We start from the raw sequence: 18784 nt of genomic DNA, 5'->3' as shown, positions 1-18784 counted from the left end.
TTTATGATCTTAATGGCTGCCTCACTAGACTAAGTCTCCAAGTGGCCAGAAACTGTTTTATTCCCACATATTCTATCCCAGCATAGGCCTGACCTAATAGGTGCCTCAAACATATGTGGAATGAGAGAAAACAACATACAAAGCCACGCTCCCTCGTGTCACCCTCCACAGGCTAGCCCTTCTCTCCAGGCTCCTCCAGGGCCGTGGTGAGGCCTCCCACTTGCATCTTCTCACTCCTCTTTCTCTTCCTCCATCCATCTGCATTTCCACAGAAAGGGCAAGGGTCTGTGCTGGACAGAGAGGCCTGAGGACCATTAGCCTCCCTACTCTCCCTACAAGGCCCTACCCTGCTCAAGTGACAATTTCCTTCTCTCTGCCTCCACCACAAGGTCAGAGGGCAGGCCTGTCTCAAAATCCCCAATGCACACAAACAGGCACACGCACAAAACAACTCGGGGCGGGAGTGGGGTGGGGGGGTGTTTAAAAGTCTCTGCTGTTTTAGTGTCATGTTATTGAAACTTCCCCATCCCCAAAAGGCTCAGTTCAGGGCCTTCTGTGTGAAGTCCTTAAACAACAGTGTTTCAAAGTCCTCCTCAGCAGTGAGATGGAACCCTTCAGGGCCCTGCTCACTCACAGTTCAGTGTCTCTCCTCACTCAGGAGAGTCCATGTTGCCTACCGGCTGGCAGCTTCAGGCTGACCCCACGTGGGTAGAGACAAGAGCCCCGCCATCTTCAACAGAGGTAAACAGGCTTCGCCCAGGCTGCCTGGGGCTTTGGGGGTCCTTCCATCCACCTGGAAGCTCTTCCTTCCAGACTGGCTCTCGTATTTGCGGTCCCTCCTCTCAGCTCAGGACTGTGCTGGCCCCAGGCTCTGGCCTCAGCAGTCCCCAGGGCACATGGCCTGGGCCCAGACTGTAGCAGCTGTGGCTCCAGCTTTCAGATGGGAAGAGGTGGAGCGTCCGGGGCCCTAGAGTCTGTCCCGGCTTCAGTCAGCACACAGCAGTGGCTTCCCGGAGATCTTCAGGTCATCAAAGGGCAAAAGGGCAAAGGGCTGAGGAAGAGGATGGAGAGAAGCAAGATCAGGGCCCGTGGACAAAGGCAGCGGTGGGGGAAGGGGGCTGGGAGACCTATCGGGCCCTTTCCTCCCCACCAAGTGTCGTTGAAGGACGTCAGGGAACAAATCTTCCTACTAACCCCCAAAACAGTGGTCCCCCAGGGCTTCTAGGGCCTGTTTTTGTTTTTGTTTTGGGAGGAGGGTGTTGGGAAAGGGTACTCACAAAACATTTTGAATATTTTTTTACATCAAACATTTAAAAATGGGAAAGAGTCTACAGAAAATCTAGGTTTCAACTCTCTTAAAAAATTCCAAGACCTGGGAATACTGGGCCCACATTCCTCCTCTGCAAGTATCTGCTGAAGCTGAGTAGAGTGACCTTCAGACAAAAGACTGTCTGGTCTCCCGCAGGCCCCATCACCTGGCTCTCTTACACCCAGCCTGCTTCTCTGATGCGCTTTAGCTGCACGGCTCCTGTAGGAGTCCAAGTTTGGGCCCCTGGTCCTGACCAGCTAAGAACACAGGCTGCGAGGGGGGCAGAGGCTTGCCCAAGGTCCCACAGCTGGTGAGCGGCAGAGTTGTGGTTTACACCCTGGGCTCCTAACTCCTTGGCCCTTTCAGCTATTAAAGCGCCTGTCTCCACGAGGGAGGTCCTGGACAGCAGAGCTGAGTGTCCGCCTCTTACATCCTCGGCCAGGTCCTGGGGAGTCTCGTCCTCCACGTTTCTCAGCAGGGAGTCGGCACCTGCCTCGCACAGGGTGGACGAGATGCTGCTGAGACCCCGGCCGGCGGCGAGGTGCAGGGGTGTGCACCCGTTGAGCATGCGGGCGTCCACCCGGGCCCCAGCCTGGAGGAGGAACTGCACCAGACCCCGCTCGTGGGTCTCCACGGCCAGATGCAGCGCTGTCTTCCCGCTCGTGCCCTCCTGGAGGGAAAGAAGGGTGTCAGCCAAGGCCCTCAAGAGAAAGCATCCCGGGCCTGGGCCCTGGGCTGGGCAGCACCTTGATTGGCTGCCTCACCTGTGCGTTGATGTCAGCTCCGTTCTGCAGCAGCAGTTCCATGAGTGGCCAGTTCCTCTGCAGGGTGGCGATGTGGAGACAGGCCAGACCTGGGATGGGGTGAGGATGGGGGCTGCATCCACCAGCTCGCTCTCTCTCCCTTTTTTCAGGGGCCTCCCTTACCCCTCAGTCCCAAGGGACCCCCTGCCCACTCAGTGCCTCTGATCACAGGACTGTTAAAACACAAACCCAAAAACCCCCTCAAAAGTCTGGGGGGAAAGGAACTCAAAGTTTCCACCTTTTCAGAGTCATGTTATTGAAACTTTCACGCTTCAGGGGTCAGGTTGCTGAGTGACACCCCCCCCACACACACACCCCCCAACACACACACCCTCCCCCAACACACACTCCCCTCTCCCAACACACACACCCTCCCCCAACACACACTCCCCTCTCCCAACACACACACCCTCCCCCATGCACACACACCCTCCCCCATACACACATACACACTCCCCCAACACACACCCCCTCCCCCAACACACACTCCCCTCTCCCAACACACACCCCCTCCCCCATACACACACCCCCTCCCCCATACACACATACACACTCCCCCAACACACACCCCCTCCCCAACACACACTCCCCTCCCCCAACACACCCCCTCCCCCATACACACACCCCCTCCCCCATACACACACACACACTCCAACACACTCCCCCCTGCCCCATACACACACACACTCCCCCAACACATACTCCCCTCCCCCAACACACCCCCTCCCCCATACATACCCCCTCCCCCGTGTGCACACACACACACACACACACACACACACACACTCTTTTTCTAAAACTCTACCTGCCTTCAGGCCCCATCCAAAAGCCACCTTCTTCAGAGCTCTCTGGATCCTCAGGCCCCCAGCCCTCCCCAGGGGTCACCTCCTCCCATGAGCTCCCCTAGCCTTGTTGCTAGCTCCTTTCTGGCCTGGGCCCCTCTCTGCCCCTCTCTGCTTAGAGAACTAGATTCAAATTCCCCTCACCTCTTTCAAATCTCTGCTCAAATGTCTGGGCTCCACGAGGGTTTCCCTGACCACCCTGTTTAAAAATCACATCACCTCCCCCCACACACACTCCAGTCCTCTCACTCGGCTCTGCTGTCTCCACAGCAGTGACTGCCCGTTAACCTCCTAGAGGACTCACTTCCTATGTTTATTGTTTGCCTCACACATTCTCTGTTTTGCTCACAGATGCAAGCCTGGCTCCTACAACAGTGTCTGGCACATAGAAAGCCCTCAGTATATTTTTGTTGAATGAGTTAATGAGTTCATCTAATCTCTATTAAACTGAATATCCTGAGGGAAAAGTTTAGCTCTCTGCTTAGCGTACAGTAAGTTCTCAATAAATTCTAAATAGAACCCATTCATTCATTCATTTGTCCATTCATTCTTTCTTTAAGCAAAGGTATTCTGAGTACCTCTGTGCTTAGAACTGGAGATGCATCATCAATGGAAAAGCTGTGACCCTCCCTTCCCTAAGAGTGGGGTCCCTGTCTCCTGTCCCCTCCTCATCTCATGGGCCCTGAGGCTGCCCGCACCTTGCCAGTTTTGCAGCTGGAGGTCCAGGGAGTGAGGCGGTCCTCTGCCTGGCTCTGGCTGCCCTTCCAGCAGGCAGCGGGCGCAGGCCAGGTGCTGGCGCTGGCAGGCCACATGCAGGGCCGTGTCACCGTGTCGGTCCTGTAGCACCCGGCTGGCCCCCTTCAGCACCAGGGCCCGAACTGCACCTGGCTGGTCCAGATGTACGGCCAGATGGAGTGCTGTCTGCAGGCACAAAGAGGGGGTCACAGGGCCACTGCAGCGTGCTCCCACTTCCAGGAACATGCTAGCGTGGGCACAGAAATTGCCAGAGGCCAGCACCTTCTTTGAGGACTGCTTATAAAGGCTATGGTCCTGGTCTTCCTTCTGTTATCCCCCACCAAGTTCTCGGGACCCCAATTCTGGAGGCAAGGTGAGGGAAGTGGCCCCCTGCTCTCCTTTTAGGTCGCCTAAGCCCCTGGAGAAAGGATGGAGTGGGGGGCAGGGCCTAGCATCTCACCTTCTGGGGAGACCTCTGTTACCTTAGGTGATGGGGAGAGGTTGGGGGGAGGAGACAGAGGCACCAGGCAGTCTCCACCTGGCAAACTCCTCCTTGAATGCTCCATGCAGAGTCACCTCCCGTATTAAGCCTTCCCTGGCTGCTTCCCACAGACACTGGTTCCCACAGCAGCTGGCATGCATCTCCATCACAACTCTTGTCACCATGCTGTGTAATTAGGTATTGACACGAGTCCCCTAGCCCAGGCTTGAGCACCTTGTGGGCAGAGGCTGTTTCTCACTCCTCTCTGCATCCTCAGCTTCTAGCCCCGTGTCTGGCATATGATTTCCTGAGGGAGCAGCCTGAGAATGCTGTGCTGCTGCTGGGGGTGGCTGCTGGGACAGACATAGGTATCTGGGCTCAGCCCACTCTCTCCACCCACCTGGTAAAGGTTGTTCTGAATGTCCAGGACCTCCTGAGGCAGCAAAACCAGGCAATAGAGCAGCACAGCCGGGGCCTCATGAATCACCGCCAGGTGGATCAGCCTGGGAGGAAGAGGCAAGGTTTGGGGTCAGGGCCCAGGCCAGAGAGAGTGGGCTGGGGTCCTGGGGTTAGAAGGAACACATGAACGTCTAAGCTGCCACCCGTATGGTAGGTGCGGGAAGTGAGAGTTTGGGCCAGGAAGTGAGGGTTGGTGCGGGAAGCCAGGATCCTGGGGGGTGGGAGCTCCAAGTTCCCATCTCTGGCCTTCAGGAGGGCCTTGGCTGAGCGAGAGTGCGGGCAGGGTGCTGACGGGACAAGGTCCTTCCTGTCCAGCCTGCCCACACCCCGCTCCCCTCTGGCCCCAGGGCCCTGCCAGGCAGCTGCAGGCTCAAAGCCAAACTGAAAGCTGCTGGGGTAGTGCAGAGGTGGTTTCCAGGGCTGGGCTCCCCATCTCTGCCCGCCTCAGCGGGGAGGACAGAGAGGGCAGGGGTGGGATCACTCCCCTCCCCCCTCAGAAACACATTCCGAGAGAGCGGAGACAGAAGCCCTTGGAAGAGGAGCAGGAAGTAGGGCAGCACCCTGTCCTGCTGCCCTCCACGGGGCGGCCAGAGGGCCACTCCTCAGACAGCAGGGCGTGGGAGGGGCCTGACCTAGGGCCCCCGCTGCCTGCCTGCGCGCCTCCGAGGGGAGGTCTGGCAGTGCAGAAAACGTGTGCTTGGTGGGAGATAAAGAGCCGTAACCTGGGGGGCAGGGGGTGGCTAGGAGGGGAAGTTCCAGCCCTGGGGTTTCCCCACATCAGGTGGGGAAAATGAAAGCCAGAGCTGGAGGGTCTAGGCCAGGGACAGCTGCCTCGGGGCATTCGACAGGCGGGTAGCTTGGCTGAAAGGCCCGTCTGGGCTGGGGAGGGGGCTACTCGGGCGGGAGGGGCGCTGGCTTTGGTGGCAGGCGAGGCCCAGGAGAGAGTGACGGAGGGAGGGAGGAACCGCGCTGGAAATCCCCTCGGCCAGGGCCTGCTCTCTGGTCACATTCCTGCAGCCACCTCCCTCTCTCCCTCAGTCTCCCCTCCTCCCACTTCCTCTTCCCATTTCCATATGTCCCACAGCCCAGACACCTCCGGAGGGAAGAAGGTGCCCCCTCCTCTCAGGGAACCCCCAGGGGAGTCTTGACACCTCTCCCCCCAACCCCTCTTGGGTCTAGACACCACATCTGTCTCTAACTAGAGATGGTCAAGGCAGGGGCTGGGAGTTTAACAAAGGAGGGCAGGCTCAGAAGCCACCACTCCCTGGGTCAAAGGTCAGCCATAGGTATTCTGCAGGGAGCCCGCACAATCTTGGTTGTGGGCCTGAGGGCTGGTGATCTGGGCACAGAGTACAAAAAGGCCTAGGGTCACCCACTGGGTCCAGAGACTATCTTTGTCAAAGGCCACCCAGGACCCTTGCATCTCCAAAAAAGCAGGTCAAGACAGATATCTCCTGCCTCCTCAGCCCCGTTCATTCCAGCATCCCAGATCTGGGACCCCAGCCCCCCTCCACTCTTTCTCACCCCACAAATCCCAGCCACCCCCTCTCCTGTCGGTGTTTTCTTCTTCCCGAGGGGCAAATCCTCAACTGGCCAGTCCCTGCCACATAACTGTCTCTTACTTCAACTGCCCCCCAGCCCAGTCTCCACCAAGCTCCACCTGGGCCTGGGGAGGAAGGATGAAGTGAAGGGGTCACATAGGACAGTGAGGGGGACTTGTGGGGCTCAGGAGGTGGAGAGTGTCGGTAAGGCTGACTCTAGCCCTCACTTCCCCTTTCTCAGCAGAGGAGGAAGTTAGCTGGGGCAGCCAGTCGCCTGACTGTCTGCTGGGGCAAGAGTGCCCCAGCCTGGCTCACCTCCTCCTCCTTAGGGCCAGTCTCAGCAATGCACCCTGGCAGCACCCCCAACCCCAGCTTCCTGGGCCCACTGGCAGCCTGTAACTGGCCCCTCTTGTTCCTTGAGACAGGGCATTCTGAGGTCAGAGGCCGGGAATCCCAGATATTGAGCAAACAAGGATGCCCTGTCCCCCAGCAAGGAAAAAACAAAACAAAACAAAACTGGGCTGGTCAGGGGAATTTTCTCTTCCTAGGGATGGGTTACTGGTAGATTTCCAAGATGTTGGCTGGGTTTCCAGGTGCCTGGTAAGGGCCCTGCCAAAAGGTGGGGCAGGCAGATGATGCCAGGTCCTCTGGACTGGTCCTGGCTACAGCTCAAAAGTGGGTTGAGAGTTAAATTTGAAAGAGAGAGTGGGGACGGCCCCTTCCAGAGCTGGTAACTTGAGGGATTCTCACATAGGGGGTTGCGGCTCCTTGGGGAGGCCCCGAGTTAGCATTGGGAGGGAGGAAGGGATCCTGTCTTAGCCTAGCCCCCATACTCACGTGTCTCCGTCCTCGGAGATGTAAGTGAGTGCTTCCAGCTGCTGAGGGCTCAGCGCCCCCGCGGCGGGAAGCGGCGAGTCTGGGGCTGGGTCCACGGTCTTGGGGTCCCCCAACAAGGACAGGGGCTCAGTGAGCGATGAGGAGCCATAGGTAGAGTCAGCCCGCTCCCCGTCTGTGTCTTCCTTCTCCTCTGGCTCCTTGGCGGTTCCCGGAGGATGAGTCCAGGGCTGGGGGCTCCCTCCGTCTGAGGGCCCAGAGGCTGGGGCCGGGGTGGGCTCGGGCAGGGAGCGCAGAGAGCGCAGAGACTCGATGCCCGAGTCATACTGGCTCTCATCCGTCTCGTCCGGCCCCTTCCGCGCCTCCGACATCCCCGCGGCGCCGGCCCGCCGGGGCCCGGTCCGAGCAGGATCCGACTCCGCGCCGCCTTTCCGGGTTGCAGGTCCGCCTTGTAGAGCGGGTGCTGGCCCCGGAGTGGCCTCCTTCCCCGGCTTCGGGGGCCCGAGGGGGTCGGCGAGAAGCGTAGAGAGGCTCGGAACGCTGGCGGGGTCCTCGGCATCCGCTACTCCGGGCAGCTGGGTAGCCCAGTCTGATGCGCTCGCTCGCCCCGCCCTCGGGCCCCGCCCCCGGCAGGCGCCGCGCTTCCGGACCGAGGCCCAGCCCTTCGGAATCCCCCTTACCCCGCCCTCTGCGTTGGCTCCGAGTCAGGGGTTCCCCGGTCCTGACTCACTGGTGCGTTAACTCACCCATTCATTCATTCATTCATTCATCCAACCATCCATTCATTCTTTCCCCCTTCCTTCTTCATTCCATTTATTAATTCCGTGCACTCTTTCTTTCCTTCACTTCCTGTTTCTTCATTCATTTTTCCCATTCATTCATTTTTTTTTTTAATGCTTCCTAGGATCTTTTTTTTTTTAATTAATTAATTATTTATTTAGGCTGCACCGGATCTTAGTTGCGGTGCGCGGGATCTTCGTTGTGGCACTCGGGGTCTTTAGTTGCAGCATGCAGACTCTTAGTTGCAACATGCGGACTCTTAGTTGGGGCATGCCGACTCTATGTGGGCTTCTTAGTTGAGACATGCATGCGGGATCTAGTTGCCCGAGCAGGGATCGAACTGGGCCCCCTGTATTAGGAGCACATAGTCTTACCCACTGGACCACCAGGGAAGTCCCCATTAGTTTGTTTTTAAAGGAATATTTATTAATCGTCTGCACAAGCTGGGCGTCTTCTGGGGAGGGCACGTGGGAGGTGGGAAGGGGAAGCGTTGCTACCTGTCTGCTGACCGTTGCTCTCAATTTCTCTTGCTTTTCCAGGAGCCAAAGGGGACACCCATGTCTTTAAAGGAGAACTTCTCCCTTTGGGTCCTGGATAGAGAGTCTCCTGTGTCAACTTCCCAGATCACGTAGAATTGGACATGAGGATGTGCTTTTTTTTTTTTAAATTACTTATTTATTTTTGGCTGCGTTGTGTCTTGGTTGTTGCACGCAGGCTTTCTTTTTAGTTGCAGCGAGCAGGGGTTACTCTTCGTTGCGGTGCGGTGCGCAGGCCTCTCATTGCGGTGGCTTCTCTTGTGGAGCACTGGGTTCTAGAGCGCAGGCTCAGTAGTTGTGGTGCACGGGCTTAGTTGCGCCGGGGCATGTGGGATCTTCCCCGACCAGGGCTCGAACCCGTGTCCCCTGCACTGGCAGGCGGATTCTTAACCAGTGCGCCACCAGGAAACCCCAGGATGTGCTTTTTGAAAGTGGTTTTTCTCAGGAAGACTGTTGTCTAAAAAAGCAGAGGGGTCATTCCTCACAGGGATGAAACAGTGGCCTCAGGTGGTGACATCTGGTTAGGGAAGTTTACTTCCTCATGGTGGGACCAGGATGGGGAGGCCCGAGATATGCTGGGCAGCACTCTGCTGAGGTTCCCTCGGCAGCCCCAGCCCCAGCACATCTTTCCTCCTTCCCCATCCCTACTTTCCCTGGGGCTAAGGAGGCTGTAGGCAAACCCCACTCACGTGGTGAGCCCCAAATCATTGCCCCATGATTTATCCCCTACCCCAAGTTCCAGCAATGCGCTTAGAAGGTCATCCTCAAGAAAACATCTCCCTTTTCCATCTCTGGCATTGGGGGAAGGAAGCTGGGGTGTGCACAGGCACCTACTAAGCAGCTTCCCTACCACCATCCCCAGGAAACCTCATTTTATTCATTCATTTGAAAAACATGTATGGAGATTCTCCTAAATGCCTGACATTGTTCTCTCTGCTGGAAGCAAAACCGAGTATCACAGTAACAGTAATAACCAACAACCACCCTCCTCCACAAAAAAATTGTCCCATGGTTCCAGCCTTCAAAAAGCCCCCTCAAAGTTACAACACAGAGTGATTGGGCTAAGATAGGAGTGAAAACAGGGTGCTAGAGAGGCACAGCACGGGGCCAACTACCCAGTGGGGTGAGAGGAAGGGGAGGTTCCATTTGAACTGGAGATGGGAAGGGAAGAGGGCTGGGAGAAGTACCTAGTCTCTGTTTGGGGAGGGGGTGAGTGGATGGAGAAGAGAGGGGGAAGGGCAGAAGGGAGGAGATGACCCACTGCTCTCCATCCCCACTGGCGACCAGAGTGGGGAGGATGTGTTGAGCATGAGGCAGTGAGGAGCCATGAGGGGAAAGCCGAAGGAAACTGAGGCATCTCCTTCCCTTGGAGTCAGTGTGACTTCAGATGTTCTCAACTTCCTCCCCTGACCTGTTCCTCTCCCAACCTCAAAGGCTGGAGCAAAAAGTACAAACCCTAACCACTTGGGTTCAAAATCACCTCCATTTTAAAGTTGCAAGCTGAGTCCCAGAGAGGTGAGTTGGCTTGCCCAAGGTCAAACAATCTGAAAGTGTAGAGCTGCGTTTTCCTGTTCCTAATCCAAAACTTTAAAAATGTTTTCAGTGAAACTTTCTTTCCTTTTTGAAGGTCTAAGGGGTTGGGGACATCTGAGCTCTCTGCAAGGACACAAGAACTCAGGAGTGTGCAGGGACCGCCTCTCTCATACGTACAGAGGCTGATTTTAAGGAAAAACCTACCCCAATCCAGTCCAGTGTCTGGCTCTAAACCATAACAGGTGTGTGGCAGCCCCTTTTCTGGCCACATGAGGTCAGCATTGAGTCACTGACTACTTCCAGAATCTAGCCTGCACTCGGACAGGAAGCCCTTCTGGGGAAAATTTAGGAATGGGAACAGGGACCATGGCAGTGTCATCTGGAAAGATGACCTGGGGACTTTGACTCAGGTCACAGCATGGTCAGGGTCCTGACTTCACTCCCTCAGCTCCAATCTTCAAGGCTGGGCCCCTCCAGTCCTCTTCTCTCTTTTCTGCTTCCCTCTGTTGTTCTCCCACTTCCCTTCTATGCCCACTCCAGCCAGGCTCATCTTCAGGAAACAGGCCCAGTTGCCAAGGTGACCAGCCGGTTAGCTGGCTCCTTCCACAGCCCCCTCCTTTCACCCCTCTTTTCTCTGGGCTTCCAAGGAGGGGGCATGCGTGTGTATGGAGAAAGGGGAGGTGGTCTTTTATCTCTTGGGAGCTCTGGGGTTGGCCAAAAGAAGTTGGGCTACCTCTCTTCCAAAGCCCCCTGAAATGGAGTCAGGAAGGCAGTGGGGCTGGGGGAGAGGAGGAAGATTAGAACAACTACATGGGGAAAGTGAAGATCCTATCTGGGTTAGGAAAGGCCAGGGTTAGGACCTCTGCTCTCCATCTGCAGTAAGCACTGAACTAGGTGGAGTGAACTGGTACCAGAAGAAGAAGGGTTGGAGTTAGCTGTAGGCAGGACTTCCCAAAAATCATGGGTAGGAGAGAGACACTGGAATGAGCCACCAAGTGAGATTCTTCCTCTGTCATGGGGATGAAGGAGAACCATGCCTTTTGGGACCACACCCTTCCTCTGTTTTGGCAGGGAGGATGGACTCACTGACCTGTGGAGGATCACGTAGGCTGGATAGTTCTGAAGTGACAGGCAGGCTGAGAGCCCCCTTCACCTTCCCTGGAAAGGGAAGAATAGGAAAATGGAGGCAGGACCAGGAGTGGGAGGTGGGTGTGTGGGTGGAGGCAGAGGCTCTTCTGTCCCAGATGAGGGGCAGGACCATCAGCGGGCTTTTCCTCTATTCCCAAAGATCAGATATCCAGGCTTTGCCTCAAGCTGACTTCTGACCCCCAAAGATCCCCATGGAAAGGTCTGGATTCTAGGACCACTCTGTGAGTACTAGCAAGTGACCTTGAATAAGTCACTAACCCTCCCTCTGCCTTGGTTTCTTGTGGGTAAATGGGGAAAGTCACTATATGTCAAAGACTCTAATGTAACACATGACACACAACAGGATTCCGCAGTGACTGTGCACACACAGATTGATCAAGTGTGGCCTTTATCCTATTCTATCATAATGATTGGTTTCCATGTCCTCCTTCCCCATTAGACTTTGTGCTCCTTGAGGACAGGAAATTGTATTTTTGCATTTCTGTACAGGGCACACAGTAGGTATTTAATACCTTTTTTTTTTAAAGTTAAATGTGATTTTTTTAAAAAAAAATTATTTTATTAATTGAGGCTGCGCCGGGTCTTCGTCAGGGCATACAGGATCTTTAGTTGAGGCATGTGGACTATTAGTTGTGGCATGCATGTGGGATCTAGTTCCCAGACTAGGGATCGAACCCAGACCCCCTGCATTGGGAGCATGGAGTCTTACCCATTGGACTACTGGGGAATTCCCTTAATACCTGTTTATTGAATGGATGCATTCAGGAATGAATGAATGGCCGTTTCCTTTCTGCCTCTAAGCAGGACAGGGAAAAGCACTGTGGGTGGATGGCATGAAGGGACAGGTGACCTGCAGTCACTCAGCCTGGCCTGTGGCCTGTGACTTTGCCTCCTACACCCACAGAAGAAAGTCAGAGCCTTAGAGATTGTCCAGTCAACTTTCTCACTGCCCAAATGAGGAAACTAAGGCTCAGAGAGGGGAAGGCACTTGCCCAAGGTCACACAGTTAATGAAAGAGCCAGGATTAAGAATCTGTACTCAGGTTTCCTGATCTCCAGCCTAGGGCTATGTACACACTTCATTGCTTCTCTGGGGCTGTTGTCCTAGGGTAGGAAGATGATTCAGTGAAGGCTGGTTTCAATGTCCTCTCTTCTGCCCTGTGTTAGTCCTTTCTCACATCTAGCTCTAATCCTTTCCTTTTCACCCTATCCCATCCTTGTTCAGATGGGTCTGGCCTCTGAAGTCTGGCTCCTGCCTTAACCCTTTACCATCCAACTGGGAATAAGGCTCTTCCCTAGGGTTCCAAGACTCAGTTTCCTTTCCCCACTCTCAGCCCCGGGAACTTGCGGAAACCAAAGATGGGGAGGGATGTTGGTTGAACCGCTGGCGCCCCCTCCACAAATTGACCGAGAGGAGTTTCGCCTTAGATCTTCCTGGGATGGTGCGGGTGCGTGTGGTGAGCAGGGCTGGGAGTGGGGAAGGGGTGCGGGGAGCCCCTGTTGCTTTTCCCCTTTGGGGTGGCCATTAGGTAGGCTTGGGGAAGGCGGAGTTTGGGGGGCCGGGGGCGGGGCTCCTGCGCTGGGAGGAAGAGGGGGGGCGCGCTGGCTCCAGCTCGGCTCAGACAAAAGGCGGCGGCGGGAGCGGGCGGGAGGCGGAGCGGCGCCGCGAGGGCCTCAAGGTGACACCCACCCCCGGCCCCGGCCCCCCCGGCCCGGCCCCCCAGCCCGCCTTCCCATCCCCATCCCCCAACCCCTTACCCGTGGTGCCCTTTCCAGGCCCCCCTCCCCCCGGCGGGGGGTGGGGAGCAGCGAGGGCCCCGCCCCCTCCCGCCCCTTCCCCAGAGCCGGCACAGGATGCCCCCGGCCCCCGGCAGCCCCCCGGGAGGCCCTGAGCTCGAAGCGCCCCCTCTACGCCATGTCCCCCCCTGGCTCGGCCGCGGGAGAGAGCGGCGGCGGCGGCGGCGGCGGCGGTGGCGGTCCCGGGGTCCCGGAGGAGCCCACGGCGGCGGCAGCGGCGGACGAGGGCCCCGCCCGAGAGGAGGTGAGAGCCGGCGGCACCCCTTCCCCAGGCGCGGCCGCAGCCGGGCCCCCATCCCCCGCCGCGCGCGGCCCCCGCCGGTTCCGCCGCAGCGCGGCCGGCGCCCCGCACCCCGAGCCGGCCGCCGCAGCCGCAGTCCCGCCTCGCTGCCCCAACCCGGCGGCTGGAGCTGTCCGCGGTGGCAGGGAAGGGGCCGCGCCGGGGGCGGGGCTCGGGGGTCCCGGGCAGGGGGAGGGGCCTAGGGGCGGAGCCTCGCGGATCCTGGGCTGGTGGGGGTGGGGATGGTGTCCGGGATCCCATCTCGCGGAGGGGATGCTATCTTTAAGGCCAGGCAGGGTGACTTGTAGGAGCTGCGGAGGCAGGAGAGCACCTGCCAGTTCCACGGGGGAAATGGTAGTGTTAACGTGAGTTGGGGTCCTAAAAAGGTCGAATGTGTGCAGAGGCGATCCCCCCTGGAGTCACTGGGAGTGTGTGCGTGGGGGATGTGCGCCTCTCTCTCCCCATATCCATGCAGGCCCCCCTCCAGGGGGCCCTGAGCCCAGGAATCCTTCCCAGTTTTGGTACCCAGCACATCCCTTGTTAGGGGTCCTACTCGTCAGTCCTCTGAACCTGGAGACAAAAGAAACGGAGGAAAGTACCAGGGGCTCCTCCATCTCCCATGCACACTCGTGCACACGTTGCACACGGCGCTGGGGCAGAAGCACACAGGCAGGACCCGCAGGCAGAGCCCCTTCCACATGCCCTCCCACTGGGACAAGTGCACACTCAGGCACACCAAGGGGCACATATGCTCCCCTCGCAGGACAAGGCTCCCTGAAAGGCACATGTACCCTAATCTTGTTTGCATATGCTGAGTACTATTTCCTAGCCCACCTACCTATCTGTACTTCCAGATCTTTCCTCAGATTTCACACCGGGTCCAGGGCCTGCTGTCTGTTACGGTGCCCTTCCTCTCCACCTTTCTCTCCCTTCCCTTGGCTAGCCTCCAGGTCCGGCCTGGGAAATTGAAAGAATAAGTCAGGATCTCAGCAGGAGGGCGTGTGGAGGGTTCCTAAAGCTAGACAGTGGGGGGAGGAGAGGGAAAGCCCAGGCTGCCAACAGAAATCCTACTCAGTACTCATCATTGAGCGGCTGTGGGTGCCAGCACCCAGGATGCAAAGGGAATGAGGCCCTGCCCTCAGGAGCACCCAGTCTAGTGGAGGAGCCACACATGTAAACAACTCACCGGGACAACTGTGGGCTAGAACGTGATAAGTGCTTTAATAGGCCCCCGTACCAAAAATCGTTTTCTCTTGACAAATGGCTGGGCTGTGAACATCTCCCTCCCTGCCCCGCAACCCCCGTCCCACATCCCCTCTCCCCAGCCACATGCCTCTGCCCTTCTGGATATATCCTCCTGGACCACTTGCTGCTCAGGGACACAGACCCCCCTGCCTTTTATCTTAGAACAGGGGTAGATGTTAGGGAGACTCACAGGGGACCTGGGGTCCAGAGTATGGGGAAAGAGACAGGGCTTGGGGTTTCCTGGGAGGTATGAAGCTAATTGTCTGTGAGGGACAGGGAGGTGGATGGGTCAGAGGAAGTGGCTCCTCCTAGGTTCTGCAAGAAGGGAGGGCCCCACCTGTGAAGTGGGAAGGTGATATCAGTGGGCCCCTCTCCCCTTTCCTGGAATACCTGGAAGGGGTCGGGGCTGGGGACCTGCCTTCTCTGATGCCTATGTGTCCTCCCTGTCTTCCCTGTGCACACCTTCTCCTGTTTCGTTGCCATCTCCGTGTCTGTCTTTGGACTCTGTTTCTCTGGGTGCCATCCTGTCCATCTGTGTCTTCTCTGCCACCTGGGCCTTCTCCCTCCATCTCTGGCTCTGATCCCTCTGCCTCTGCACTTCCCTATATTGGCATTCCGTCCCTCTTTCCTGTCCTCATGTCTCACTCTGGGTTACTTCTGTGTTTATCTCTGGCCCTGGCCTCCCATCTTGGTCTGACTCTGCTCTTCACATTCCTGTCTGTCTCTGCCTGTCATCTCCGGTGTCGGCCTCTGGCCGCCATCCATCTCTGTGCTGGGCCTTGCCACTCCGTCTCACTCCCCACTCATCCTGGCCCCTTTGCCTGCCCATCTGAGCAGCAGCGTCCCATCCAGCCCTCTTTCACCAAGTCCCTCTGCCGTGAGTCCCACTGGAAGTGCCTGCTGCTCTCGCTGCTCATGTACGGCTGCCTGGGGGCCGTGGCCTGGTGCCACGTCACCACGGTGACCCGCCTCACCTTCAGCAGCGCCTACCAGGGCAACAGCCTCATGTACCACGACAGCCCCTGCTCCAACGGCTATGTCTACATCCCCCTGGCCTTCCTGCTCATGCTGTACGCTGTCTACCTGGTGGAGTGCTGGCATTGCCAAGCCCGCCACGAGCTGCAGCACCGCGTGGATGTGAGCAGCGTGCGGGAGCGCGTTGGCCGCATGCAGCAGGCCACGCCCTGTATCTGGTGGAAGGCCATCAGCTACCACTATGTCCGCCGCACCCGCCAGGTCACCCGATACCGCAATGGAGACGCCTACACCACCACCCAGGTGAGGAGCTGGAGGGGAGCACAGGCCAGTCCAGGTGGGAGGGGGCGCTGGGACCCTGCCCGACTGTCCTCAGGGGGAGGAGCACAGACAGCAGTGAGCTCTTGTGGGCACTGCAACAGGAGGACAATAACACCCACCATAATTATAACAGCAAACACTTACTAGCAGCCAGGGTCTGCTGTAACTACTTTACAAATATCAAATTATTTATTTAACCCTCATGATAACCCTATGAGGTAGGTAACTATTACCCCCATTTTACAGATGAGGAAACTGAGGCTTGGAGAGGTTCAGTAACTTACCTAAGGTCAAACAGCTAGTGTGTGGTGGAGCTGGGATTTGAACCCCGGCAGCCTGGCTCCAGGGTCTGTATGGTTTAGTGCTTAATGGTTGGAGGTGTTTCACATGCACAGCCTCACAGGCTGATCAGTGAGGTGCCTGCTACCGAGTCCTCTTTCACAGGTAAAGAGACCTGAGCTCAGTGACTTGCCCAAGTTCTGCAGCTTCTAAGTGGTAGTGCTAGACTCAAACCCAGGGCTGTGGATCCCAAGTGTGAGGCTCCCAGAGGTGGGAGGCAGCTGGCAAAAAGGTGGAGGTAGGCCTGGGAGGCACAGAGGGGGTGTCAAGCAGCACTCTGTATACCTGCTGGGATTAGGCATATTAGAGCCCTGGTGGAAGAGGAGATTTTCCCAGATAAGGGGGACCTCTCCACTGTCTCAGTATTGGGCTGGGTAAACAAAGCTTGGACCCTGTGAGGATCAGGAAGGAGGCCGGGTACTAGCTAAGGTGGCAGCAGGGAGACCAGAGACAAAGGGGGTCCACAGGGAGCTCCTCTGGGGGGCCCATTTGGAAACACACTTGTAAAAGGGAAGACAGGTAGGCTGTTTGGGGTGATGAGGGGGCAGCGTGGGACAAAGGATGCAGTGGCAAAAGGATCAGGCAAGCCAGAGGGACAATTCAGGGCCTGGGACTGACCCCTAGACGGAGCAGGGCTTAGTTGAAATGAGAAGGCACATAAGTAGGGATGAGTTCCTAGCCCCGCCCTCATCTCTAACTCACTGATGAAGCTGAGGGCCTCAATGTCTCTATAAACCCAATGATAAGATCTTACCTGGCTCCAACCGAGAGCTAAACCAGGACAGGCTGAGGGTTTGATCAGGCGCCAAGAGCAGTGATGGGGCGGAGGAGGGTAAGCGGACAGAAGAGACTCCCGCCGCCTTCTCCGGCGCCACAGGTCTACCATGAGCGCGTCAACACGCACGTGGCCGAGGCCGAGTTCGACTACGAGCGCTGTGGCGTCCGCGACGTGTCCAAGGCGCTGGTGGGGCTGGAGGGCGCGCCGGCCACGCGGCTGCGCTTCACCAAGTGCTTCAGCTTCGCCAGCGTGGAGGCCGAGAACGCGTACCTGTGCCAGCGCGCGCGCTTCTTCGCCGAGAACGAGGGCCTGGATGACTACATGGAGGCGCGCGAGGGCATGCACCTCAAGAACGTGGACTTCCGCGAATTCATGGTGGCCTTCCCCGACCCGGCCAGGCCGCCCTGGTACGCCTGCTCGTCCGCCTTCTGGGCTGCGGCGCTGCTCACGCTGTCGTGGCCGCTGCGCGTGCTGGCCGAGTACCGCACGGCCTACGCGCACTACCACGTGGAGAAGCTTTTCGGCATGGAGGGCCCGAGCTCGGCCGGCGGCAGCGCGGGCGGCGGCCTCAGCCCCAGCGACGAGCTGCTGCCCCCGCTCACGCACCGCCTGCCGCGGGTCAACACGGTGGACAGCACGGAGCTCGAGTGGCACATCCGCTCCAACCAGCAGCTGGTGCCCAGCTACTCGGAGGCGGTGCTCATGGACCTGGCGGGGCTGGGCGCGCGCTGTGCTGGGGGCGCGGCGGGCGGCTACGCGCCCACGTGCCGCTACGGTGGGGTGGGTGGCCCAGGCGCAGCGGGCCTGGCCCCGTACCGGCGCAGCTGCGAGCACTGCCAGCGCGCCGTCAGCAGCTCGTCCATCTTCTCCCGCAGCGCTCTGAGCATCTGCGCCAGCCCTCGTGCCGGACCGGGGCCCGGCGGCGGGGCGGGGTGCGGGGGCAGCCGCTTCTCCCTAGGCCGCCTCTACGGCTCCCGGCGCAGCTGCCTGTGGCGCAGCCGGAGCGGGAGTGTCAACGAGGCGAGCTGCCCCACCGAGCAGACGCGGCTGTCCAGCCAGGCCAGCATGGGGGACGACGAGGACGACGAAGATGAGGAGGAGGCCGGGCCGCCGCCGCCCTACCACGACGCCCTCTACTTCCCGGTGCTCATCGTACACCGGCAGGAGGGATGTCTGGGCCACGGCCACCGGCCGCTGCACCGCCACGGCTCCTGCGTAGAGACCTCACTGTGACCCCGGGGCCCTGGACCGGCCCGCTGGCCTCCTCCCTGCCCCTTGCCGGATGGTGCTCCCTGCGTGTAGCAGGGGGAGTCAAGAATGTGGCCGAGGCTGTGCTGGGCACGGTGCGGGTGGGGTGGAGGGAGGCGAGGGGGCAAGGGACAGACCCCGAAGGGGCCGATTCGAGCACCCCCCTCCCCCCGCCTTTCCTGTACATAAAGAGACAGCTGTGGGGAGGGGAGAGAATCCCACCCCGGCAGAGTCGTCTCTTCCAGTCCCACCCCTGAGTTCCTAGGGGGACACCTCCACTTCCCACACGCACACTCAGAATTTCCAGTCCCGCCTTTCAACGGATCTAATGACTGTTATGTGGCGACTGTGCCGTGGGACCCGCGTTGGGCCTCGCCTCAAGGGAGAGGCCCTCGCTATGTAGCTGGGGAGGTTTACAGGCCAGGGGAAGGGCAATTGGGGCTTTCCTTCCTCCGCAGCCTGGCCCCACTGGGGCCTCTCTCTACCGCGGGGGCAGTGGTTTGGAGAACAGCAGGGCTGGCTTCCATCCAAGCTAATGAATTCAGTGGGTCTGAGGCCGGGGCAGGTGTCAGCTGCGATACTCCGTCTCCAAGCCTCAAAGCCGTGGAAATGTTGCTCTCCTCTTCTTGGCGCTGGCCCCGAAGATCCAAAGATCGGGGTTTCCTTTCTGCCACTCCCTCTGCTGTTGTTTATCTCACTGGGCCCTGGGAGGCTGGGTCCTGGGGGGGGACTGTACTCACCACGCAGATTTCACACCTCTCCCTCCCCTCCTGCTCCCTGGCTCTGAAGAGCTGTTGCCA

The 18784-nt window shown here is 58.3% G+C and overlaps 2 protein-coding genes across 3 annotated transcripts; one reads left to right on the top strand and one right to left on the bottom strand.

The window, feature by feature from the left end:
• Positions 1–36: 36 nt before the first annotated feature.
• NFKBIE (NFKB inhibitor epsilon) lies at positions 37–7613 on the bottom strand. 2 transcript variants are annotated; one of them, XM_059937443.1, is made up of 6 exons: positions 7008–7613; positions 4571–4673; positions 3653–3875; positions 2074–2162; positions 1740–1979; positions 37–1051 (listed from the first exon to the last, which is right to left on the bottom strand). In XM_059937443.1, exons 1-6 carry the CDS (start codon positions 7373–7375, stop codon positions 986–988), a joined length of 1089 nt encoding a protein of 362 aa, XP_059793426.1. In that variant the 5' UTR covers positions 7376–7613; the 3' UTR covers positions 37–985. The 2 variants fall into 2 exon arrangements, with proteins under 2 accessions (XP_059793426.1, XP_059793427.1); XM_059937444.1 differs by having other exon boundaries at positions 1803–1979; positions 7008–7524.
• Positions 7614–12916: 5303 nt separating this feature from the next.
• TMEM151B (transmembrane protein 151B) lies at positions 12917–17969 on the top strand. The gene is made up of 3 exons (XM_059937442.1): positions 12917–13042; positions 15161–15601; positions 16836–17969. Exons 1-3 carry the CDS (start codon positions 12917–12919, stop codon positions 17967–17969), a joined length of 1701 nt encoding a protein of 566 aa, XP_059793425.1.
• Positions 17970–18784: the final 815 nt, after the last annotated feature.

The sequence above is a fragment of the Balaenoptera ricei genome, chromosome 11, assembly GCF_028023285.1.
Source record: "Balaenoptera ricei isolate mBalRic1 chromosome 11, mBalRic1.hap2, whole genome shotgun sequence".
NCBI classification, from domain to species: domain Eukaryota; kingdom Metazoa; phylum Chordata; class Mammalia; order Artiodactyla; family Balaenopteridae; genus Balaenoptera; species Balaenoptera ricei.
Note: the sequence above shows the minus strand (reverse complement) of the source record. Positions and strands in the feature narration are given on the sequence as shown.

Excerpts from the sequence above, each read along its gene's own strand:
- TMEM151B (XM_059937442.1), top strand. The coding sequence starts at position 12,917 with ATGTCCCCCCCTGGCTCGGCCGCGGGAGAGAGCGGCGGCGGCGGCGGC. Across the intron at positions 13,043-15,160 it reads AGGGCCCCGCCCGAGAGGAG|CAGCGTCCCATCCAGCCCTC; the intron begins GTGAGAGCCGGC and ends CCATCTGAGCAG. Across the intron at positions 15,602-16,835 it reads ACGCCTACACCACCACCCAG|GTCTACCATGAGCGCGTCAA; the intron begins GTGAGGAGCTGG and ends CCGGCGCCACAG.
- NFKBIE (XM_059937443.1), bottom strand. The coding sequence starts at position 7,375 with ATGTCGGAGGCGCGGAAGGGGCCGGACGAGACGGATGAGAGCCAGTAT. Across the intron at positions 4,674-7,007 it reads ATCTCCGAGGACGGAGACAC|GCTGATCCACCTGGCGGTGA; the intron begins GTGAGTATGGGG and ends TCTTCCTCCCAG. Across the intron at positions 1,980-2,073 it reads GAGCTGACATCAACGCACAG|GAGGGCACGAGCGGGAAGAC; the intron begins GTGAGGCAGCCA and ends CTTTCCCTCCAG.